The 25,736-nt window shown below is 38.9% G+C and overlaps 1 protein-coding gene across 1 annotated transcript in view; it reads left to right on the top strand.

The window, feature by feature from the left end:
• AMFR (autocrine motility factor receptor) overlaps positions 1-25,736 on the top strand; it is a 49,899-nt gene that overhangs the window by 18,430 nt on the left and 5,733 nt on the right. Inside the window, exons 9-11 of the mRNA XM_079117883.1 lie at positions 10,498-10,688; positions 12,568-12,671; positions 24,830-24,964. Coding sequence (XP_078974009.1) covers positions 10,498-10,688; positions 12,568-12,671; positions 24,830-24,964 — 430 coding nt within the window. The remainder of the gene's footprint in view (positions 1-10,497; positions 10,689-12,567; positions 12,672-24,829; positions 24,965-25,736) is intronic.

Here is a 25,736-nt window from a genome sequence, read left to right on the forward strand (position 1 = left end):
GATAGTTTAATATCTTCATACATTTTTTGCTGTGTAAACTCTGGGTTAGAAGAAATATACCTGTAAAATAAAAAAGAAAAGATTGGGCAAGGGGAGCCTTGTTTTCAAACAGCTTATTTCTTTTTTTTTTTTCCCCAAATGGGGTACATCTTGTTTCTCTGTTTGTACATGAAGTTAGAGGCATACCATTTGTGTAATCATACATTTACATAGGGTAATGGTATTTGATTCATTGTTATTTTTTCCTCCCCCCCCACCCCTCCCACCCCTCTTTACCCTCTATATAGTCCCTTCTTCCTCCATTCTTGCCTCCCTCCCACCTCCCATTATGTATCATCATCCTCTTACCAGCAAGATCATTCATCCTTGGTTTTTTGAGATTGGCTTATCTCACTTAGCATGATATTCTCCAATTTCATCCATTTGCCTGCAAATGCCATGATTTTATTCTTCTTTATGGCTGAGTAATATTCCATTGTATATATATACACCACAGTTACTTTATCCATTGATCAATTGAAGGGCATCTAGGTTGGTTCCACAATCTGGTTATTGTGCATTGAGCAGCTCTGAACATTGATGTGGCTGCATCACTGTAGTGTGCTGATTTCAAGTCCTTTGGGTATAGGCCAAGGAGTGGGGTAGCTGGGTCAAATGGTGGTTCCATTCCAAGTTTTCTAAGGAATTTCCACATTCCTTTCCAGAGTGGCTACACTAATTTGCAGCCCCACCAGCAATGTGTGAGTGTACCTTTTTTCCCACATCTTCTCCAACACCTACTGTTGCTTGTATTCTTGATAATCGCCATTCTAATTGGGGTGAGATGGAATCTTAAGGTAGTTTTGATTTGCATTTCTCTTATTACTAGAGATGTTGAACATTTTTTCATATATCTGTTGATTGCTTGTAGATCTTCTGTGAGTGTCTGTTCATTTCCTTAATCCATTTGTTGATTGGGTTATTTGTATTCTTGGTGTAGTTTTTTTGAGTTCTTTATATATTCTGGAAATTAGTGCTCTATCTGAAGTATGAGTGGCAAAGATTTTCTCCCACTCTGTAGGCTTTCTTTTCGCATTGCTGATAGTTTCCTTTGCTGAGAGAAAGCTTTTTAGTTTGAATCTATCCCAGTTATTGATTCTTGCTTTTATTTCTTATGCTTTGGGAGTTCTGTTAAGGAAGTCTAATCCTAAGCTGACATGTTGAAGATTTGGACCTACTTTTTCTTCTACAAGGTGCAGGGTCTCTGGTCTGATTCCAAGGTCCTTGATCCATTTTGAATTGAGTTTTGTGCAGGGTGAGAGATAGGGGTTTAGTTTCATTCTGCTGCATATGGATTTCCAGTTTCCCCAGCACCATTTGTCGAAGAGGCTATCTTTCTCCATTGCATATTTTTGGCACCTTTGTCTAGTATGAGAAAATTGTATTTATTTGAGTTTGTGTTTGTGTTCTCTATTGTGTACCATTGATCTACCTGTCTATTTTGGTACCAATACCATGCCGTTTTTGTTACTATTGCTTTGTAGTGTAGTTGAAGTTCTGGTATTGTGATAACCCCTGCTTCACTCTTCCTGCTGAGGATTGCTTTAGCTATTCTGGGTCTCTTATTCTTCCAAATGAATTTCATGATTGCTTGCTCTATTTCTGTGAGGTATGTAATTGGGATTTTAATTGGAATTGCATTGAATCTGTAGAGCACTTTTGGTAGTATGACCATTTTGACAATATTAATTCTTCCTATCCAAGAACATGGGAGAGCTTTCCATCTTCTAAGGTTTTCTTTAATTTCTTTCTTTAGTGTTCTATAGTTTTCATTGTAGAAGTCTTTCACCTCTTTTGTGAGATTGATTCCCAAGTATTTTACTTTTTTTCGAGGCTATTGTGAATGGGGTAGTTTTCCTAACTTCTCTTTCTGAGGATTCATCACTTATGTATAAAAAAGCATTGGATTTATGAGCATTGATCTTGTAACCTGCTACTTTACTGAATTCACTTACGAGTTCTAAAAGTTTTCTGGTGGAATTTCCCGGTTCCTCTAAATATATAATCATGTCATCAGCAAATAGGGATAGTCTGAGTTCTTCTTTTCCTATTCATATCCCTTTAATTTCCTTGGTCTGTCTAATTGCTCTGGCTAGAGTTTCGAGGACAATGTTGAATAGAAGTGGTGAAAGAGGGCATCCCTGCCTTGTTCCAGTTTTTAGGGGGAATGCTTTCAGTTTTTCACTATTTAGAATGATATTGGCCATGGGCTTAGCATAGATGACCTTTAAAATGTTAAGGAATGTTCCCACTACCCCAATTTTTTCTAGTGTTTTGAGCATGAAGGGGTGTTATGTTTTATCAAGTGCTTTTTCTGCACCTATCAAAATAATCATGTGATTCTTAACTTTAAGTCTGTTGATATGGTGAATTACATTTATTGATTTCCGAATGTTGAACCAACCTTGCATTCCTGGGATAAAACCCACTTGATCGTGGTGCACTATCTTTTTAATATATTTTTGTATGCGATTTCAGCTTATTTCTTAACTGAGGGGAAAGAGTATGTATTTTTATGTTTTGCATATGTCCCAAAGCAGCATAAAATGCACCCCAGAGAAATGAACTGAGGGGGACCAGACCAGGACCACTAATGACCTGCAGAACGGTGACTGTTAGCGAGGGTTGCAAAACAGGCTCTTCTGTAAACCTGCGAGATTGAAGTAGTCTGTTACTCACTTTCAGAGCTCTCTATCAGGGCTTTGTTGATGGATTTGCTGCTTTGATATTGGTAGTGAGTCTTGAGGTATCTTTAGGCCCTTTGCAATCAGTTTTGCATATTGAGAAATTTTTTGTCTCTTTTTTTTCAGAGTGCTTTAAATTTATTTTATTTTTTAAATTTGTTTTAATTAGTTATGTATGACAGTAGAATGCACTTTGATACATCATATATGATAGAGTATAATTTCTCATTCTTCTGGTTATACATGATGTAGAATCCTACCAGTCATATAGTTATATAAGTACATAGGGTAATAATGTCTGATTCATTCTACTATCTTTCCTATCCCCATACCCATTCCCCTCTCTTCAATCCCTTCTACCTAATCTAAAGTATCTCTGTTCTTCCCTAGCTCCCCCGTACCACTGTGAGTTAGCATCCATATGTCAGAAAAAACATTCAGCTTTTGGTTTTTTGGGATAGACTTATTTCACTTAGCATAATATTCTCCAGCTCCATCCATTTACCAGCAAATGCCATTATTTCATTTTTCTTAAAGACTGAGTAATATTTCATGGTATACATTTTTTTTAAATCCATTCATCTGTGGAAGGGCACCTAGGTTGGTTCCATACATAGTGTAGCTATTGTGAATTGAGCTGCTGTTAACATTGATGTGGCTCCATCACTGTAATGTGCTGATTCTAAGTCCTTTGGGTATAAACCAAGAAGTAGGATAACTGGGTCAAATGGTGGTTCCATTCCAAGTTTTCTGAGGAATTGCCATACTGCTTTCTAGAGTGGTTCCATCATTATGCATTCCCACGAGCAGTGTACCTTTTTCCCCACATGCTTGCCAACATTTATTGTTGTTTGTATTCTTGATAATTGCCATTCTGACTGGAGTGAGATGAAATCTTAGTTTTGGTTTGCATTTTTCTAATCACTAAAGATGTTGTACATTTTTTCTTATATTATTTGTTGATCAATTGTATTTCTTCTGTGAAGTTTCTGTTCAGTTCTTTGGCCCATTTATTGATTGGGGTTTTTTTTTGTGTGTTAAGTTTTTTGAGTTCTTTATGTATCATGGAGATTAATGCTCTATATGAGGTGCATGTGGTAAAGATTTTCTCCCATTCTGTAGGCTTTCTTCACATTATTGATTGTTTCCTTTGCTGAGAAGAAGCTTTTTAGTTTGAATCAATCCCATTTATTGATTCTTTTTTTTTTTTTTTTTTTTTTTTGCAGTGCTGGAGATCAAACCCAGGGCCCTGTGCTTGTAAGGCAAGCACTTTACCAACTGCACTATCTCCCCAGCCCCAGCCATTTATTGATTCTTGATTTTACTTCTTGCGCGCTTTGGGAGTCTTGTTAAAGGAAGTCAGATCCTAAGCTGACATGGTGAAGATTTGGGCCTACTTTATTCTGTTAGGCGCAGGGTCTCTGGTCTAATGCATAAGTCTTTGATCCACTTTGAGCTGAGTTTCATGAAGGGTGAGGGATAGGAGTTTAATTTCATTTTGTTACATGTGGGTCTTTGGTCCACTTTGAGTTGAATTTCATCAGGGTGAGGGATAGGCGTTTAATTTCATTTCATTACATATGGATTTCCAATTTTCCCAGCATCACTTATTGAATAGACTGTCTTCTCCAATGTATATTATTAGCACCTTTGTCTAGTATGAGATAACCGTATTTATGTGAGTTTGTCTCTGTGTCTTCTATTTTGTACCATTGGTCTACATGTCTGTTTTGGTGCCATTTTTGTTACTATGGCTCTGTAGTATAGTTTAAGGTCTGGTATTGTGATGCCTCCTGCTTCACCTTAGTAAGAATTGCTTTGGCTATTCTGGGTTTTTTATTTTTCTAAATGAATTTCATGATTGCTTTTTCTAGTTCCATGAAGAATGTCGTAGGGATTTTAATTGGAATTACATTGACTCTGTATAGCGCTTTAGGTATTATTGTTATTTTGACAATATTAATTCTGCCTATCTAGGAGTATGGCAGGTTTTTCCATCTTCTTAGGTCTTCTTCAATTTCTTTCTTCAGTATTCTGTAGTTTTCTTTGTAGAGGTCTTTTACCTCTTTTGTTAGATTGATTTCCAAGTTTTTTTTTTTTTTTTTTTTTTTTTAAAGCTAATGTGAATGGGTTTGTTTTCCTAATTTCTCTTTCAGTAAATTCGTCACTGATGTGTAGGAACATGTTTGATTTATGGGTATTGATTTTATCACCTGCTACTTTGCTGAATTCACTTATGAGTTTTAGAAGTTTTCCGGTGGAATTTTTTGGATCCTCTAAATATAGAATCATGTCATTGACAAACAGTGATAGTTTGAGTTCTTCTTTTTCTGGTCTTGTCCTTTAATTTTTTTTTTATCTGTCTAATTGCTCTGGCTAGAGTTTCAAGGATGATGTTGAATGAAAGTGGTGAAAGAGGGGCATCCCTGTCTTGTTCTAGTTTTTAGAGGGAATGCTTTCAGTTTTTCTCCGTTTAAAATGATGTTGGCCTTGGGCTTAGTATAGATGGTCTTTGCAGTGTTGAGGTATGTTCCTACTATCCCTATTTTTTCTAGTGCTTTGAATGTGAAGGCGCGCTGTATTTAATGAAATGCTTTTTCTGAATCTATTGAAATGATCATGATTCTTAACTTTAAGTCTATTAATGTGATGAATTACATTTATTGATTTCCAGATGTTGAACCAACCTTACATCCCTGGGATGAACCACACTTGATTATGACGCACTGTCTTTTTATTATGTTTTTGTATGTGATTTGCCAGTATTTTGTTAAGGATTTTTGCATCTGTGTTCATCAGGGATACTGGTCTGAACTTTTTTTTCCTCGATATGTCTTTGTCTGGTTTTGGTGTCAGAGTGATACTTGCTTCATAGAATGAGTTTGGAAGGGTTCCCTCCTTTTCTATTTCCTGGAATACTTTGAGGAGTATTGGTATTAGTTTTTTTTCTTGAAGGTCTTTTAGAACTTGACTGAGACCCAGGCTTTTCTTGTTTTGTAGGCTTTTGATGGCTTCTTCTATTTCATTGCTTGAAATTGATCTGTTTAAATTGTGTATGTCCTCCTGATTCAGTTTGGGTAGGTTATATGTCTAGAAATTTGTCGATGTCTTCAAGGTTTTCTATTTTATGGAGTATAAATTTTCAAAATAGTTTCTAATTATCTTCTGTGTTTCAGATGTGTCTGTTGTGATATTTCCTTTTTCATCATATATTTTAGTAATTTGAGTTTTCTTTTTTCGTTAGCATGGCTAGGGTTTATCAATGTTATTTATTTTTTCAAACAACCAACTTTTTGCTTTGTTAATTTTTTCATTTGTTTCTTTTGTTTCAATTTCATTGATTTCAGCTCTGATTTTGATTATTCCCTGTCTTCTGCTGCTTTTTTTTTTTTTTTTTTTTTTTTTTGGGTGCTGGGGATCAAACCCAGGGCCTTATGCTTGTAAGTCCAGCACTCTACCGACTGAGCTATCTCCCCAGCCTTCTGCTGCTTTTGGTATTGATTTTTTCTTCTTTTTCTAGGACTCTGAGTTGTAATGTTAGGTCATTTGTTGACTTTTAATTCTTTAAATGCCTTCATGGTGTGCCAGAGATTTTGATGTTATATCACTATTCTCATTTACCTCTAAGTATTTTTTTATTTCATCTCTGATTTCTTCTGTTGTTCATTCATCATTCAGAAGTGTATTTTTTAGTCTAGTAGCTTCTATTTATTCTATCACTGATTTCTACTTTTATTCCATTGGATAGGAAGCAGGTATTATCTCTACTTTTTTTTTTTTTATTTGCTAAGTGTTGCTTTATGGCATAAGATATGGTCTACTTTAGAGAAGGATCCATATGCTGCTGAGAAGAAAGTGTATTCGCTCATTGGATGAAATATTCTGTATATGTCTGTGGAGTCTAAATTATTGATTGTATTATTTAGATCTGGAGTTTCTTTGTTTAGTTTGTTTGGGAGATCTATCCAGTAGTGTGTTAGGTCGCCCAGTGTTATTGTGTTGTGGTCTGTTTGATTCTTGAAGTTGAGAAGGGTTTGTTTGATGTGTGTAGATGCTCCATTGCTTGGGGCATAAATATTTATGGTTTTTATGTTATGTTGATGTATAATTCTCTTAAGCAGTATGAAATGTCCTCCTTTGTCCCTTCTGATTGAAATTTTTGATCTTTAATATTCCTTGTTTTCTATTTTCAAGTAGTTTTTATGTTCCTTTTTAATAGTAGTAGAGCTTTGGAACTGGAGTGTCCTACTCAATAAGCGTAGTGACCAGCTTTTTATGTACTGGGTATTGTGTTGGTCTCTGGGATAAAACAGAAGTGACAGGTATGGTCTTTGTTTTTGTTAGCTTGCAGTCTAATGGAGCAGACAATCATGGATTAATTAACTGGATATAGTTGTGAATGTATAAATTGACACATGTGCTATGTAGAAAAGAAACATAGTTCTTTGGAGCTAGTAATAAAGGAATCTGACTCAAACCGGGAGGGCTAACTTTTGAGGATGAGCAGCAGTCAGTCTGGGAATTGGATTCAGTGGGAGAGACGTGAGTCAGAGAGCATCTCTAACAGGAGAGAAGGTGGTGTGTTGAAGGACTCAGAGAACCTGGCACCTGGCACTCAGAGTGAAAGAGGGAGGAGTATTCACTGAGGCAAGAGAAGCAGGGAATGGTGGGGCATTGGAAGTGGGGGGCAGATGCCGTTGAAGACTTTAATTGGGGGTGGTGCATGAGATGTGCAGCCTGAAGAGGTCAGGGACAAGTTCAGGATTGCTGCGGTGGTTCAGGGTACATCGCGAGCTTGAACTCAGTGTGAGAAGTGCAGTCGGAGTACTGAGGACCCATCTGAGAAGGATCAGGAGGATGCAGGCTAGATGGGCTGTCAGGGAGAAAGAAAGAAAGGGGTCAAGATTCTCTTAGTTTTGCAACTTGTGCAGTTACCATAGAGTTACTGAATAGTTGACTTCATTGAGATTGGAAAGACCTGAGAATTTGCACACATTTCTCAGAAACTTTATAGTTCCAAAGGAGCTCTGAAACTGGTAGTGAAGAGTGAGAGTGTATTTCAGCCCGGAAGAAATTTTTTGTTGGTTTTTTGAGAACAGATCTTACCTGTGTTGCCCAGGCTGGCTTTGAACTCCTGGGTTCAAGTGAGCAGCTGGGACTACAGCTGCTTTGATGGAGGTACAGTTCAGATAACATGCAGTTGGCCATTTTTTGGGTGTTCAGTTCAGTGCTATTCAGTGCGTTCATGGTGTTGTGCCACCACCTCTTCTAAGTTCAGAACTTCTCATCACCTCAGAATAACACCCATACTCCCAGGGTAACCATCCTCTATTCTTTCCTTCCTGTCCCCTGACTGCCGATCACCAATCTGCTTTCTGTCCTCATAGATTTTCCTCTTGTGGACATTTCATATAAAGTGAATCATAGGTACAGTATGTTGCCTTTAGTAACTGACTTCTTTCCCTTAGCATAACACTTGAGGTCACTAAAGTTGTAGCAATACTTCATCCCTTTTTATGGTTAGCTTTAAATAATTCTGTAATAAACAATTGCCACTGATGGTTTCTTTCCACCTTTTGGCCGTTTTGTGAATAATGCTGCAATGAACATTTGAGAACCTGTTTTCAACTCTTTCTGCTATATACCTAGAGTGAAATTGCTGGGTCATATTGTAATCCTACGCTTACCTTCTTGAATAGCTGCCAAGCTGTTTCCACAGCAGCTGCACCTATTTATATTTTCACCACCTATGTATGGGGGTTCCTGTTCTTCATATTCTCACCAATGCTTGATATTTCTCTAATTATAACCATCTTAATGGGTGTGAAGTGAAACCTCATTGTGATAGGTTCTGTTTTGTTTTTTAGTGATTATTATTGTAATTTTTGTGGCAAAATATATGTAACAAAATTTATCATTTTAACTACTTTATGTGTATAGTTCAGTGGCGTTAAGTGCAATCTTATTATCATACAAAACTTCACTAACCATCTATCTCCAAAACTTTCTTGTCTTCCCAAATTGAAACTACCTGCCCCCCTGCCCTTGTGAGTCATCATTCTGTTTTCTCTCTGTCAAATTAACTACACTAGGTACGTCTGTCAGCTTTGGGTTTATTTTGTTCTTTTTTGTTTCCATTAGATTATTGATTTGAGAGCTTTCTTTTATTTCTTTAAGCATTTTTAGCTATTGAATTAATATTGAGCATTGTTTTCGCTATATCTCAAAAGTTTTGAAATGTTCCGTTTTTGTTTTCATTCGTCTCAAAGTATTTTCTAAGTAATTTCTTGTTTGACCCAAGAAGGTCATTGGTTGACCCAGGAAACAATGGTGATTTAAAATTAGAATTTAATTGTAAAACACTTTGCTGCCTTTGGTTGAATGACAAACTACTGTTGGGACACCCTCGTGGCCTTCATTGAGTGGGAGAAGGATGGTGGGATGACAGACTTAGGCAAATTCATTTTAATTTGTGATAAAACTAACTGCCTACATTCCAGCAGAAATAGTCAGATAATTTGTTGCTTGTAAAAGATATTTTTTTGGTGGATTTCAGAGTCCAATGAATATTTAATTACATTGAAGTATCATATATAGAATGAGAAGGAATAGTTCTTCAGTGGAATAGTATTGTAGTTATGATGAAAAATATGTTTTCTCTGGGGATCATCACATTATAGTAAGGCTTATCCTTTGTAATTTTGTGTATATATGACAGATATTTTTGAGAAAAAAGACAGCATTTTTGTTCAATGTCTATTTGAACTTTTAGAGAACAAATTCTGTAAATAAAACAGGAAGGGATTGAGGAGCACTTCATCTGACCTTCTCATTTCTAATTGGAGAGGACTAGTCTAGAGAGGTTGGAAGGTTTGCCTGGGTCACACCAAAGGGAGTGGCTGAGCTGGGATCAGATCTTATATTTCCTACTTCATATTCTAGTATCTTTCTTTTTAATGGGCACTATAAGATTTTATTGAGTATTTGCTATAATTAGGGCATTATCATCTCCTGAGAGAGGGGGAAAGAAGCTTTCAGGCTTTCTGGAAAAGCAGAATGTGAAGAGGAGAGGACAGGGACAGAGGTGCTAAATGCAAGGACGTGGCTACAGATGAGCTGGGGAGGAGGATGAGCAAGGAAAAGACCTGAGAGGTGGTCTTGATGCTAATGAAGTTGGATGGGTGGTCTCAGCAAGTCAGGTCCTGTCACAAGTGATCTGGAAGAAGAGGAGCTTTAGTGAGTGAGTGAGTGAGATCCCCAAAGTCAAGATTTTGAAAACAGGGCCAAGGTTATGACCACATTGGTGAATAGCCAAAGCAGAGTGAAAGAAAAAATGACAAGCAGATGACTCAAGGACTTAAGAGGCCAGGATGTTGGACTTCAACAACATGGATTTAATAAAAGTATTTTATAGTACCAAAAAAAAAAAAAAAAAAAAAACATGGATTGTGAAACAGCTAAATTGAGTTGGAAAGGAAGATGGCAGACCATGTTGTGAAGATTCATTGAAGAGGGGTCAGCACCAGGAACTTGGTAGATAGAGCTTAGAACATGGTAAAGAACTAATGTCCACAGTAGGATATGCTAGAGATGTAATAGCGAAGTAGGGCAAAGAGTAGTGTCCACAAATGTTTTTCAACTTTTTGATTTTGCTAATGATAGAGAATAAAATTGGAATGCATTTGATAATTCAAAGTACTTCTGGGGAATTCTCACAAAATATAGTAGGGGAAAAACTGAGGGTTGACCTGTCTTATTTTGTACTTTTTGGTAGTTCCTGTCTTCGTTCCTGGCTAGAACAAGATACCTCCTGTCCAACATGCAGAATGTCTCTTAATATTGCTGACAATAATCGTGCCAGAGAAGACCATCAGGGAGAGAACTTGGATGAGAATCTGGTTCCCGTAGCAGCCACTGAAGGCAGACCTCGCTTAAACCAACACAATCACTTCTTTCACTTTGATGGTTAGTTGGTTTCAATCTCTATGCTCGTAGGGTTTTATCCCCTTGGGGATGCTATTTGAATTCAAAATTGCTCTGTACAGATCAGTTTAATATACTCTTTCAATTTAATTGAAAGTGTTGAGGATGGATGGATGGAGAGAGAAAACTAAAGAATTTTTCTGTGCCAAGCATTTTGCTAGATTCTATGTCATCCTTGGTGGGGTGGAAGTTGGGGGGAGGTAGCAAGATTGAACCAACCACGCTTTCAAGGAACCCACTTAGCCAGTTCAGTAGTAAACCTTTGTTAATAATTTTTTTTTGCATTAGTATGTTCCTTAAGCATATAATGAAGGATCAAAGAGTAGATTTCCAGTGAGAACTGGAAGCAGAATCGGAGCTAGAACACTTACTTTAAAAAAAATAGGAACATTCTGCTTCCAACACTGTTGAAAAGAGTTGTAATAAAAACCAGGCTTAAAATTCTAAGGCCATGGCACTGTGTCGGGTGCTCATCAAACATCCTTCCTTACTGATGTACATTGAGCTGTTGTTGATTTCCATCAGCTATGGGACCACCTTCTGAGTTCACATTACTGATATTAATATAAAACAGACATCCTTGGGTTTGTGCTGGGGGTAATGGTCCTGTTGGGATCTGTGATTTGAATCTGCAAGGGTGGATATAGTGGGCATGGTGGCACATGGGTGCAATCCTTGAAGGGCTCAGGGAGAGTGGAATTGAGCCTCCAAGAGTAAATGAGGCTGGCTGGGCCTCGGTGCTGGAGGGGTTTCAAGGGCTGGTTTGGTCACTGTTAATTAAGGCCTCTACTAGGTACAACTTCTAAGAAACTTCTAAAAAGCAGATCTTAGAGATGGATCCTGGCTCTGCAAGCCATTATTATGAATGATTTTCCCTAAAAAAAAAAATTGCCAAAATAGATAGTCAACTTTGTTTGTCCCTGTTAATTATATGAAATATCTGTTTTTATAATGAGTGCATTTTATTTGGCAAGACCTTGGAGATGTCTGTTTAAGTTGGTTTTGTATTCTGTGCCTCAGTACTGCTTTGTGAAGGAATGAAGTTGCACCCTTACAAGTACAGCTTGCTGGGCTGGGGATATAGCTCAGTTGGTAGAGTGCTTGCCCTGCAAGCACAAGGCCCTGGGTTCAATCCCCAGCACTGCAAAAAACAAACAAACAAACAAAAAAACAAGTACAGCTTGCTAACAGGGTTGTTTCATAGCCATTGCTGGATGGCGTCATATCCTGGGCTCCCTTTCATTAGGGAAATAACAGAAATGGTGGCCTTCCTGTTGCTGTCAGTTCACAAGCCCTCTTAAATCAGATTATTAAGGAGAAAATGCAATATGAAGGTAATTGTGAATGATGTCTTCAAATGGTTAGTATTTTATAATACTAAATAATAATTAGTAAGTGTGGATATGGGGAAGAAGCTCATCTGTTGTGGCAGCTGTACAGCTATGGAATCCTTCCTTGGATTCTTGGCCAAGAGATTGGATTGGGGGTTGAATGGTTCAAGGGCCACTGGAAAGCAGGAAAGATTAGTAAGTGGTTCTTGAACCTGTCTGTTTATTTCACATCCTGGCCATTTTCATTAAACTCAGCGATCTTGGACACAAAGTAAAATGCACTCATTAACTTCTAAGTGCCTTAGGCACCAAAGACCAAGTGGGTCTTTGGTGAATAGAGTGAGAAGAATGGAAGATACTGTGCAGTCTGAGGACTAAGTGAACTAATCCATGTGAAATGCTTGGCCCAGAAGCCCTGGTGTAGTCAGCCCTGAGTGAGTACCAGCTGTCACGGAGCGGTCACCTGGAGGAGACACCACTGGAAAAGACCCAGTGCTTTAAAACTCGTGTTGCACTCTGCTTTGTTTTAGGGTCCCGGATTGCAAGCTGGCTGCCGAGTTTTTCAGTGGAAGTAATGCACACCACCAACATTCTTGGCATCACGCAGGCGAGCAACTCTCAGCTGAATGCAATGGTAGGACTGCTAGCTGCTTTAAGAAGATAGCCGGTAATGGGGGAGGGAAAAGCTTTGGAATGTTTTTGCAGAGTTTATAGAGACCTTGTTGATCTTATTCTGCTTTGTAGGAGAGCAAGATTCCCAGGGAATCTGTTTATTTATTTGGTACTAGGGATTGAACCAGGGGCATTTTGCCACTGAACTACATCCCCGGTTCTTTTTTTTTTTTTTTGAGACAGGGTCTCCATAAGTTGCTAGGACTAGGCTTGAACTTGCAATCCTCCTGCCTCAGCTTCCCGAGTTGTTGGGATTATAGGCACAATGAACCTTTTACTAAGAATTTGTGAGGCTTACCAACTATGTTTTTTGTACCCTGTCCCCCAACTCCCAAAATAAGTGTGTATGTACACATACACATGGATGTACATGCCTTTGATAATGAGATGTACTTCTGGTTCAAGAAGATTGTTCAGATGCTTCACATTTCTTTGTATTTTCCAAAGCTGTGCTTTTGTTTTAGAATGATGGAGAAATGTGTGTCACTATTGTTGAAGTCTAGCATTCATTGTTAAGAGTATGTGCAGGAATCTAAAAATGCAAACTGCCTTATGGCACTTGCCTAGCACGTGTGAAAGCTCTGGATTCAGTCCTCAGTACCGAAAAAAAAAGAAAATGCAAACCACCTTAGCCTGCTTGGGTTAGGGTCTGAGCCCAGTACTTCAGAAAGTCACTGGTTCATTTGTTTATTAGTCTTAATTTCTTTACCAAAGTAATGTGTACTAAAACCTGTCCTTGGAACAGGTTGTGCTGAGCATAGCACCTGCAGTGTCACCAAAGTCGACAGGTGTTCCACTTGCAAGAAGGGTAAATTCTAGTAGGGGAGAAGATTATAAACACAAATAAGTAAGATAATTGGTTGTAGTGATCAGTGCTCTGGAGACAGTAAGGCAGGCAGTGTTGTCAGTGGGTGAGTGAAGACTGTTTTGAAGGAGGCAATTGCCAAAGTTCTCTCTGAGGAGATAATAAGGGACAAGATGGCAGCAGATCAGGGGGAAGCAGGCAGTGGAAACAGTAGGCAAAGGTGAGGAGTGCCCATTAACTGAGAGATCACTGCGCTTAGAGTGGAGCAGTTAGGAGACTGAGGTTCTGATGAAAATTGAGATTGCAGAGCCAGGTCATGAGGCTTTTGTAGGCCACAGTTAAGTTTAGATTTTTATAATGAAAACATTAGAAGGCTGTTGAGAGCTTTTTATGTAACCCCGTTCTTCCCAAGGACTGAGAAGATATTTAGCAGAAATGATTTAGCCTCAAGGAGGAAAATGAATTACAGAGGGTCAAAAGTGGAAGCATCAAGACCAATTAGGGGGTTGTTGTGATGTCTTGGACAGGGGTGCTACCAATGAAGATGAAAAGCAGATTTAAGGTCTTCTGTTAGATAAACTGACAGCTCTTGCTGCTTGATTTATTCATGGGAATGGTGACTGGGGAAGCGGAAGGAAGAAAGCGCAAGTGTTGGGTTTGGTTAGTAGCCAAGTAGGTGGTGGTACCTTGTAGTGAGATGGGTAAGCCTTGGGGAGGAACAGGCTTGAGGACTTTTCAGATTGACTTAAGGTTCTCCTCATCTGTTCACGGATTGATAGCACATCACTTTTTAGCATTGAATAATATGCCATTATCTGGATGTACAGTCAGTCATTAATCCATTCACCTAAAGTCACCTTGGTGCTTCCAGGTTTTGGTAATTATAAATAAATTGCTATAAACACCTTTGTGCAGCAGGTTTTTATATAGACATAAGTTTTTAGCCCCTTAGGATAAATACCATAGAGGGTGGTTGCTTCATCCAATGGTAAAAGTATGTTTAGTTTTGTTAGAAGATGCCAAACTGTTCCAAAGTGACTGTACCCTTCTGTGTTCTTGCTGGCAGTGAGAGCCTGCTCCTGTGGCTCCGTCCTCTTGTCAGCATTTGCTATCAGTGTTCCAGATTTGGTTATTCTCCTGGGTGTGTAGCAGTACCCCACTGTTCTGATTTGTGTTTTCCTGATGACATACAACGTGGAGCAACTTTTCATATTTATCTGCCATCTGTATATCTTCTTTGGTGGGGTGTCTGATAAGGTCTTTGACCCTTTTTTTAGTCAGGTTGTGTTCTGTTCTTGTTGAGTGTTATATTCTTTGTGTATTTTGAATAACAATTTTTAATCAGATGTCTTTTGCGAATATTTTCTCCCAATTTGTGCTTGTTTTCTTATTTGCTTGACATTGTCTTTGGCAGAACTTTTTAATTCTAATGAAGTCCATTTTATCTATTATTTCTTTCATGGATTGTACCTTTGGTGTTGTAATTAAAAAATTGTAGCCATACCCAAGGTCATCTAGTTTTTCTCAAAAACTATGTTATTTTTAGGAACATTATAGTTTTGCATTTTACATTTAGGTCTTTGGTACATTTTAGGTTTATATTTTGGGAAGTGGGGTACAAGGTATGTGTCTAGGTTCACATTTTTCCCTTGAATGTCCAATTATTCCAGCATTATTTGTTGAAAAAGCTGTCTTTGCTCTGTTGTATCGCCTTTGCTCTTTTTTTCCAAAGGTAGTTGACTTTGTTTATGTAGATTTATTTCTAGTCTCTCTGTTCTGTACCATTATTTGTTCTTTCACACATACCATATCATCTCGAATTCTGTAGTCTTATAGTAAGTGTTCAAGTTGAGTAGTCGGGTCCTACTTTTTCTTCTCTAACTTGGTATCATCTGTCCTGGGTCTTTTGCCTGTCCAGATGACCAAGAATCAATTTGTCAGTACCCACAACATAACTTGCTGGGATTTTGATTGGGAGTACATTGATTCTGTAGTTCAAGTTGGGAAGAACTGACATCTCAACAGTACTGAGTCTTCCTATCCTTGAATATGGAGTATCTCTTCTTTTATTTCATTGTTTTTTTATTTCATTGATTAGCACTTTGAAGTTTTTCTTGTCTAGATCTTATACATGTTTTGTTACATAACACCTAATAATTTTATCTTGGAGGATGCTAATGTAAATAGCATTGTGTTTTTAATTTTAAATTCCTCTTATTCCACATCTGACTTTTGTGTATTAATCTTGTATCCTGAAACCTTGCTATAATTGCTTATAAATTCCAGGAAGTTTTTTTTTTCCTTTGTCAATTCTTTCAGATATTCTATGTAGATAATTATGCCACCTGCAAATAACAGTTCTATAATTTCTTCTTCTCAGTCTTTATACTTTTACTTATTCTTCTCGTCTTATTACATTAGCCTAGGACTTCCAGTATGACATTGAAAAGCCATGGTTACAGGGAATATCCTTTGTTTATTCCTGATCTGAGTGGGGAAAGCTTTCAGTTTCCCAACATTAAGTATGAGGCTTATAGGTTTTTGTAGATATTCCTTATTAAGGTGAAAAAATTCCCCTCAGAGTTTCCTTTGTGAATGGATATTAGATTTGTCAAGTACTTTTTCTGCCTTTTGATGTGATGGTTTATATTAACTGATTCAAATATTGGACCAGACTTACATATCTGGGATGAATCCCACTTGATTGTGGTGCAAACTTTTTTTATACATTGGATTCAGTTTGCTAATTTTTTGTTGAGAACTTTTGCATCTTTGTTCATGAGAGATACTGGTATTTTCTCATAGTGTCTCTGTCTACTTTTAGTTTAGGGCTGTGCTAATATGGCCTCATAGACTGAGTCAAGACTTATTCCCACTGCTTTCAGTCTCTGAGAAAACTGTAGAGAATTGATACAATTTCTTCCTTATGTTTTTGGAGCCAGATGTGGTGGCATGTGCCTTTAATCCTGGCAAGTTTGATGCCAACTTCGGCAATTTTATCATGACCCTATCTCAAGACAATAAAAAGGGCTAGGTATGTAATGCGGTGGATTTAATCACCAGTACTGCGAAAACAAAACAAAACAAAAATTTTTGGCAGAATTTGTTATCTAGTTCTGATGACTTTCATTATAGAAGGTTATTAATTATTAATTCCATTTCTGTTTTAGTCAGCTGTTTCGCTGTTGTGTAAAAGATCTAACCAGAACAATTATAGAGGAGAAAAAGTTTATTTGAGGGGTTACGGTTTCAGAGGTCCTACTCTATAGAAGGCGGGCTCCAAAGCTCACATCATCAGGAAGCAGAGAGAGACTCCACTCTCCAGATACAAAATATTGGGTGCGTGCGTAGCCACGCACCCAATTAGCCACTTCCTCCAGTGTCACTCCACTTGCCTCCAGTTATCATTCAGTTAATCCCATCAGGGATTTATTTGCTGATTCAGTTAAGACTCTCCAAGACCAATCATTTCTCCTCTGAACCTTCTCGAATTGTCTCACACATGAGCCTTCCGGGGACACCTCATATCCAAACTATAACAGTTTCTTTAGTAGATGTTGGCCTGTTCAGAATGTGTACCTCTTGTATGCATTTTGGCAATTATAGAAAGTAGTCTAAAGAGATAATTTCTTTAAATTTGTTTTCCTTTTTTTGTGGATGTACTGATATTTCTATTATAGGTTGAACATCCCTAATCCAAAAACTCGAAATCCAAAGTGGCCAAAATTTGAAACTTTTTGTGCATCAATATGGCCCCACAAGTAGAAAATTCCTCATTTGACCTCATTTGGCAGTCATAGCATGGATACAGTATTGTATAAAATAATATTCAGGGGCTGGGGCTATAGCTCAGTGGCAGAAGTCTTGCTTAGCAGGTATGAGGCACTGGGTTTGATCCTTAGCACCACATAAAAATAAATAAAGGCATGCAGTCCATCAACAAAAAATTTTGAAAAAAAAAAAAAAAAAAAACTATATTCAGGCTAGGTGTATAAAGTATATGTGAACCATAAATGAATTCATGTGCTGGGTCCCATCCCTAAAATATCTCATTATGTGTGTGCAAATATTCTAAAATCAAATAAACCCCAGATCTCAAAATGTTCCAAACATTTTGGCCAAGGCATATTCACCCTGTATTAGTAATTTGGTTCCTCTTTTTTTCTTAGCTTGACTTAGAGGCTTATTGATTTTGTTGATCTTTCAAAGAACCAGCTTTTGGTTTATTGATTTTTTTTTTTTTTTTTTTTTTTGTGGTACTGGGGATTGAACCAACTCAGTTTTACCACAGAGCTATATCTCCAGTTCTTTTTAAAAATCAAATTTTTTTTTTTTTTTTTAATTTTGAGACAGAGACTCACTAAATTGTCAAGGCTGGACTTGAATTTGTGATCCTCCCATCTTAGCTTCCCAAGTGACTGAGATAAAAGTGTGTGCCTCTGTGCCTTCCTTTTGATTTGTTTTGTTTTGTTTGTTTTTGGTTCTTTTGGTTTTGATTTTGTTTTTGGTACTGGGGATTGAGTCCAGGGTATTTCACCCCTGAGCTACATCTCTAGCTCTTTTTTAAATTTTATTTTGAGACAGTGTCTAAGTTGCCCAGACTAGCCCTGAACTTGCATTTCTGCCCCAGCTTCCCAAGTTGCTAGGCTCAGCCTTTTGACTTCTTTATTTTCACTTTCATTGACGTCTACTCTCACTAGTTTTGTTTTGTACTGGGATTGAACCCAGGGGTGCTTAACCTCTGAGCCACATCTTTAGCCCTTTTTATTTTGAGACAAGGTCTTGCTAAGTTGCTTAAGGACTCTCTTAAGTTGCTAAGGCTGGCCTGGAACTTGGGATCCTCCTGCCTCAGCCCCCTGAGTAGCAACCTCTGCACCCAGCTTGCTGTCATTGTTTTTATTTCTTCTTTTTGTGCTTTGTTTGGATTTTATTTGTTATTCCCCCTAGTTTTTGAAGGTAGAAATTTCGATCATTTGTTTTAAAATATTTTAATAAATGCATTCTCTGCTTCTCACAGATTTTAACAAATTGTGTTTTCATTTAGTTTAGAATATTTTAAAAATTTCTAAAGAGATTTCTTCTCTGACTCATGCGTTATTTAGAAGTGTGCTGTTTAATCTTCATGTATTTTGGTATTTTCCAGTTTTCTTTCTGTTATTGATTTCTAGTTTAATTCCATTGTAGTCTAAGAGTAGATATTGTATGATTTCCATTCTTTGAAATTTGTTAAGCTATGTGTTATGCCTTATGATTGGTCTGTTTAGGTGAATGTATGGCATGTGAGTTTGAGAGGAAGGTATATTCTGTAGCTGGGATCAAGTCATGCGTAGCTGTTGGATTATATCTGGTTGAGTGATGGTGTTTTTGAGCTCAACTGTCCTTACTGATTTTCTGCCTGCTGGATGAGTCCATTTCTGATAGAGGAAATCAGTTTCCAGCTCTGATGGAATCATCTATTTCTCCTTGCAATCCTTACAATTTTTGTCTCATGTAGTTAGTATACATGTTAAGGAATATGTCTTCTTTGATAACTGTCCCTTTATCATTATATTATGCCCTTTATCCCTGGTAAGTTTTCTTGCTTCCAAACCTGCTCTGTGAAATTCCCATAGCTGACCCTGCTTTACTTTGATTAGTATTAACATGGTATATTTTCTTCATTCATTTCCTTTCATTGGTATGTTTATATTTTAAATGGATTTATTTTAGATGGCATACAGCTAGATCTTATGTTTTGATTCACTTTGCCTTCTCCGCCCCCTCCATTAAACCCAGGGCCTTTTGCATATTAAGTATGTGCTCTACCACTGAGCAACATTCCCTGACTCCCACCCCACCGTGTCTGTCTCTCCCTCTCTCCTTCCCTCCCTCCCTCCTTCCCTCCCTCCCTCTCTCTCTGTCGCTGGTACTGGGGATTTAACCCAGGGTTCCTTTACCACTTAGCCATGTTCCCTGCCCTTTTTATATTTTATTTTAAGGCAGGATCTCACAAGACTGGCCTCGTACCATCTGATCCTTCTGCCTCAGCCTTCTGAGTAGCTGGGATTGCAACCTATGCCACTATGTCTGGCTTTCTCTGTGTTTCAGTTGGTGCATTTAAATAATTGATGTCCAAAGCAATTAGTGATTAATTGAATTAATATTTGCCATATTTGCTATTGTTTTCTGTTTGTTGCTCTGGTTCTTTGGTTCCTACTTTTTCACTTTTTTGTGGTTTAATTGAACATTTCATATGATTTCATTTTCTCTCTTATCAGTCATACTTTTGTTATTTTATTTTACCTTGTTAGTGGTTGTCTTAGAATTTACAGTATATGTTTACAGTTAACCAAGTTCATTTTAAAACAACACCATGGGCAGTGTAAGCACCTCATTATAGCAAAAAAATTCTAATTTCTCCCTTCCCTCTGTCATTTATTGCTGTCATTGATTTTACCTATGTATGATCATATACATGCACTGGAAACATCCATAATTAAATATATTGTTGCTATTATTATTTTGAATTATTATTTATCTATTCGATCAACGGAAGAGTAAGAAAAGTGCAAGTTTTTATTTTACCTTCACTTATTGCTCCTCCTCCCTTTATATAGGTTCGAGTTTCTAACCCCTGCCAGTTCCTTTCGCTTTAACGAACTTCTTACAGCACTCATGGCAAGGCAGGTCTGTTGCCACACATTCTTGATTTGTTTGTCTGAGAATGTCTTTATTTCTTCTTCTCAGGGTACAGAATTATAGGTTGGATTTTTTTCTCTCAAATATTTCACTTCACTTTGGCTTGTGTGGTTTCTGAGCTGTGTTGAATGTAGTTCTTTGCTTCTCTATACATAAGCTGATTTTCCCTTCTGGCTTCTCTTCTACCTTTGATTTTCTGTAGTTTGCTAATGATATGCCTAAGTTGTTGGTTTTTTTGGCATTTTTCCTTGGTGTTCTCTGAACTTCCTGGGAGCTGCGATTTGGTTCTGACATTAACTTGGGGAAGATTTCAGACATTGTTTCATATACTTTTTCTGTTCCTTTCTCTTTTTCTTCTTCTAGTGTCCCCATTATGCAAACTTTCTCTTTGTAGTTGCCCCACAGTCCTCAGATATTCTGCTATAACTGATATTTTCAGTTTCGATTCTGGTTTTCCATTTTCGGCTTCTGTCGATATCTCCTCAAGCTCGGAGGGGCTTCCTGCACCTGTCAGCCTATGAAGGCGTTCTTCGTTCCTGTTACTTTTTGATCCTGAGCATTTCTTCTTGGCTCTCCTTCAGGATTTCCGGCTCTCCCTGCTTACATTGCCCATCTGTTCTTTCATGCTGTCTACTTAGCATATGCATCGGGGCTCTGATAGATGTGGCATTTAGTGTAGAGATTAATCAATCAATTCAGTTCTCACTCTGATAATTCCAGCATCCCTGCCATGTCTTCTGTGTCTCTTCAGATTGCTTTCTGTCTTTAGTAAACCGAGTATTTCTTCTTCATAGCCAAACATAATGGCCATGCAGAAGGTGAAACTCAGGAGGAGACTTCTGCTCCACGTGCTCTACTCAAATTTGGGAGACAGACTGACAAGGAACAGGTTTTATTCAAAGCTGGCTTGAGAAAGATGGAAGTGACCTTTTCCTTTCAAATCTCCATCTTTGGGGATTCAAGGATGCAGAAAAGATGAGAGGAAGCTTGAAGGGACACAAGACAGGAGACAGGGATGTAGGTTCAGCTAGGTTGTTAATCAGAAGTACATCCCAACCTCAGGCTCCTGGGGCACTAGGCCAGGGGCAGCCCCTCAGCCTCCATTCTCAGGAGGAGGAAGTTCAGAAGTTAAAGCCATTTGGAGCTTTTAATTTCAGAGAAGCATGGTTAATGGTGGGTGAGGGAGGGGAGCAGATCTAGTCCTGCAGGTCCCAGTCTTGGTGAGCCTGCACCTCTGGGCTGAGTGTCTCAAGTGCCTCTCAGTCATTGTCCTCCCATCCACTTTAGAAGGGGCCTTAGAAGACACAGGATGGCTGGAGAGGCCTGGAGGCAGGTGTTTTTCTTCTCCCACATGGAAGTTAGAGTCACGTGGCGTTGGGGAAGTACCCCCAGGTCGACTGGGCTCTGATAACTACAGCAGGCTGAACTCTGGTTAACTAGCTTCTCCTGAGAGTGAACCCTGCTGAGAAGTGGGTGCTCTAATGAGTTTATAGAGGTTGCTTTACCCACCCCAGATGGACGCTGGAGCATGTTTCTTAGCTCCCTATGGTGGGAACCTGGCAGAGCTCCAGGAGGTAAATCTCACAATAGTGTGTGTGTGTGTGTGTGTGTGTGTGTGTGTGTGTTGTAGGGGGTCCCAATCTCCAGGTTTTTAAATGCTCAGTTGTTCCCATTGAGCCTGTAGCAAGCACTTTGTTTCAGTTGCAGTTTTCTTCCCAGCATCTTTTTTAATGCTAGATTCTGAAGCATGTGTGAATAAGGGACAGAAATTGATGTACAGAACAGATAGAAGAGTTGGTTGAAAGCAAAGCCTTTGAAAATGGAGGCTGGGGTTGTGGGGCCAGACCAGGAGAGGGCTTCGCTATTGGGAGGAGGGATGGAAGTAGCTGCAGGCAGGGCATGGAGCTTTGTTTTAAAAAGAAATAATTAACTTATTTCACTTAGCATGCTATTCTCCAGCTCCATCTGTTTACCTGCAAATACCATAACTTCATTCTTCTTTAAGACTGAGTAATATTCCATTGTATATATGAACCACATTTTCTTTATCCATTCATCTGTTGAAGGGCATCTAGGTTGGTTCCATAGTTTAGCTATTGTGAATTGAGCTGATGTTCATCCAGAGGAAGGAGAAGTTGTGCTTCATTTATGTACAATATGTCTCAATGCATTCTCCTGTCATGTATAACTAATTAGAGCAAATTTAAACAAATAAAAATCTAATTAAAATAAAGAAAGAATGAATTGGCTTTCACTAGACAAGAGGCAGAAGCACCCTAAATGTTTCTTAAAGCTGAATGGGTCAAAGGTGGCATGCCATTCAGTGGAATATTGTTCAGCCTTTAAAAAAGAAGAAATTTTTGGCACTTGCTATGACTTGCAGAAATCTTGAGGTTAAGTAAAATAAGACAGTCACAAAAATACAGGTAGTTGTTGTATGATTGTACTTATATAAGGTAAGTTCAGACAGTAGAATGGGGTTGTCAGGGGCTAGACTGAGGAAATGAGTTGCCGTACAGTGGATAGTGTTTCAGTTTTGCAAGATGAAAAAGCTCTCCAGCTCTGTTATACAACAGTATGCATATTGTTAATACTATACACCTAAGGACGGTCATTTTTACCAGGCATTTTTACCATTTTACAGTGGAACACACCTGTCCGTAATCCCAGCAACTCGGGAGACTGAGGCAGGAGGATTCCAAGTTCCAGGCCAACCTCAGTCACTTAGTGAGACCCCATCTCATTTTGTCTCAGAAAGGAGTCATCAGGAGTCATGTCTCCTTTTCTTTATTAATTGTGGCTCTTTGGTAAAGTGCCCCAGAAAAGTAATTTTTAAAATATGTTTTATATTTTTGGTTGTACCTGGGAATTGAACCTAAAGCTTCACGCATGCTTGGTAAGTGCTTTGCTTCTGCGCTATATCCCTGACCCTTTTATTTTGAGGCAGAAGCTCACTAAGTTGCACAGGCTGACCTCAAGTGTGCCTTAGCTTCCTAAGTAGCTGGGATTGCAGGTGTGTGCCACTGTGTCCATTGATAAATGGTTTTGACCACAGTTAACAAAGAAGAGGAGACATGGCTCCCCATGACCCCTGCAGTCAGCCAGTGGAGTGTGAGGGTAGCACCATGGCGTGCTTAGTGGTTTGGAGCGTCGTGCCTTGGGTCGGGCAGCTGAGGAAGCTCTGCAGGGGACTGCTCGGTTTCATGGCTGTGTGCCTCCCTCCGGTGAGCAGTGCCTTTTTGGAGTTGGTGTGTTCAGAGATCTCAAGCAGGGCGGCTGTTCTTTCTCCAGTTCTTTGATTATTTGAAATAAACTAATTTTAGCACAACGAATTTACTGGAACCATGCATTTTATATTCAGATCCAATATTTAGCTTACTGGATCTTGTGGTAGAAAAGCTTTAGTGTAGAAAAATGACTCCGAGGCATTTTTAATCTGGGGAATGAGGAGAAAGCTGTTGGAGATTGAGAGAAATTTTATTTGATCATAAAGGGTCTCATGAGCTCATCCCCAATTGGCTTTGACTGGATCTGGGGGAAATGTTACCCCCAAACTGCATCGACTCTAAGAAGGAGGCCCACAGTGGTGTGGTGGCACTCCTTGTCTTGCCAGCACCCACTGCCAGGTGACTCTGAGCAGAATTTGCCTCATCTTTCCCTTCAAGGCCTTGGTGCTGAGCTCCTCCCTTGCTGTAGTTACTGCAGTGTGTTCCTTTGGGGCTGGTGTCCCAGCAACAGGTTATTGTGCTCCTAAGCGAATTTCCCCCCTCATTTTTTTTTTCTTTTAATCAATGAAACTTTTCCATGAATAAAAATCTTGAATGTAAGCATTTGTGAAGCACATATATGCATATTTAAAAAATTAGAGCAGCTTGGCTGGATGCATGGCAGTAGTACGCCCAGACCTTTGTCCCTACGACACATGCCCAGCCTTGAACCCTAACTAGATGCTGAAATGTTTCTAGAATACAGTTTGAAGACTAGCACCAGGGCAATATTAGGAATTTACATTCTTTTATAATCATATTTTTCCTAATTGCAATGTAATTTACACACAGTAAACGTTTCCCCTGTGCAGCATCCAGTTCCCTCGGGCAGGTGTGTAACCATCAGGGCCCTCGAGAGCAGCGCATTCCATTCCTCCTCCCTGGCTCCCTGGCAGTTGCTCACCAGTTTTCTTTCCCTGTGATTGTGCCTGTCCCCAGGTGTCATATCGAGGGAACCGTGCAGTCATGTTTGAGTCAGGCTTCCTTCACTTAACATGATACACATTTGAATTTCATCCACCTTGTGTGTATCAGAAGTTTATTCCTTTTAGGAATTACATCTTAAAGGAAAGTACCTTTTCATACCCAAGGAATACTGAGCTTTTAAAGATTCTACTTGAGGCTGCCCTGGGATCCAGCTGGATTTCTGTCGCTCTCTATCTCTATTTTGAAATTGATACTGTCTCCAGCTGCTGGTGTCCTGGAGCGTCACTAAAGGGACCGCAGTGTGAAGGTGGTCTACGTGAGGAAGTGGCCTCCTTACTTGTGCTTTCAAGGCACGATGTCGGATTCTGTGCCAGAGCCTGCCGTGAGCCTGCCTGCAGGGGTCGCCTTGGGGAAGCCTTGCTGAGGCTCTGTGTGTTCCCGCAGGCTCACCAGATTCAGGAGATGTTCCCCCAGGTTCCGTACCACCTGGTGCTGCAGGACCTCCAGCTGACGCGCTCAGTGGAAATAACCACAGACAACATCTTAGAAGGACGGATCCAAGTGCCTTTTCCCACACAGGTAAAACTGGGGTTTTAAGCATGACAGGTGGATTCTGTCTTCACAAAGATCAATTTCTCTAGAATCATTTTTTCGGTTACTTAACAATTGAATATTTTTTTGGAATTTGATGAAGAGTTTCTAAAAACTCCTTCACTTTTTTCAAATTATGAATGAGAACAGACCCATTAAAGATAAAGACAGAGGTCTGTGGGTAAATTTTTATACAGATGCACCTCCCAGGCAAGCTTACCTTTGCCAGTCCAGGAGTCCTTGCATCGGCTCCTGTCTGACAGGGTGGACATCTTTTTGCGTAAAGGGCAGATAATATTTCAGACATATAGTTTCTGTTTGGAACAAGCAAGACTGTGATCCAGAAAAACTTTCTTTATAAAAATAGACAGAGGGGGTAAACATGACCCTGGGCCTGTGGTTCACAGACCCTGCTCCAGGAGATGAGGCCCTCTGACCTGGTTGGCCTTGGACGTTACACTTGTACTTCTGACTTTTTATAAAAGGTCAGATCTCCTGGCCTATCACATAACTTCGTTGATGGTTCCAAAAAGTACTAACATGGACAGACTTTTTGGTAAAACCCAGGAATATATAAGGAATAATCTACCAAAAATTGATTTTATTTCAGTGTACAGAATTATATAAAAATATATTAATAAAATTCAGAAAGTTGAAACTCTTTGAAGAGGTGAAGAGCACGAACTTTGGAGTCAAAAAGGCTGTTCGGAGTCTCCCACTTCTCACCTATTGACTTGGCTGTTGGCTACCTCTGGAGGTG

The sequence above is a fragment of the Sciurus vulgaris genome (assembly GCF_902686455.1).
Source record: "Sciurus vulgaris genome assembly, chromosome: 17".
In the NCBI taxonomy this organism is placed as follows: domain Eukaryota; kingdom Metazoa; phylum Chordata; class Mammalia; order Rodentia; family Sciuridae; genus Sciurus; species Sciurus vulgaris.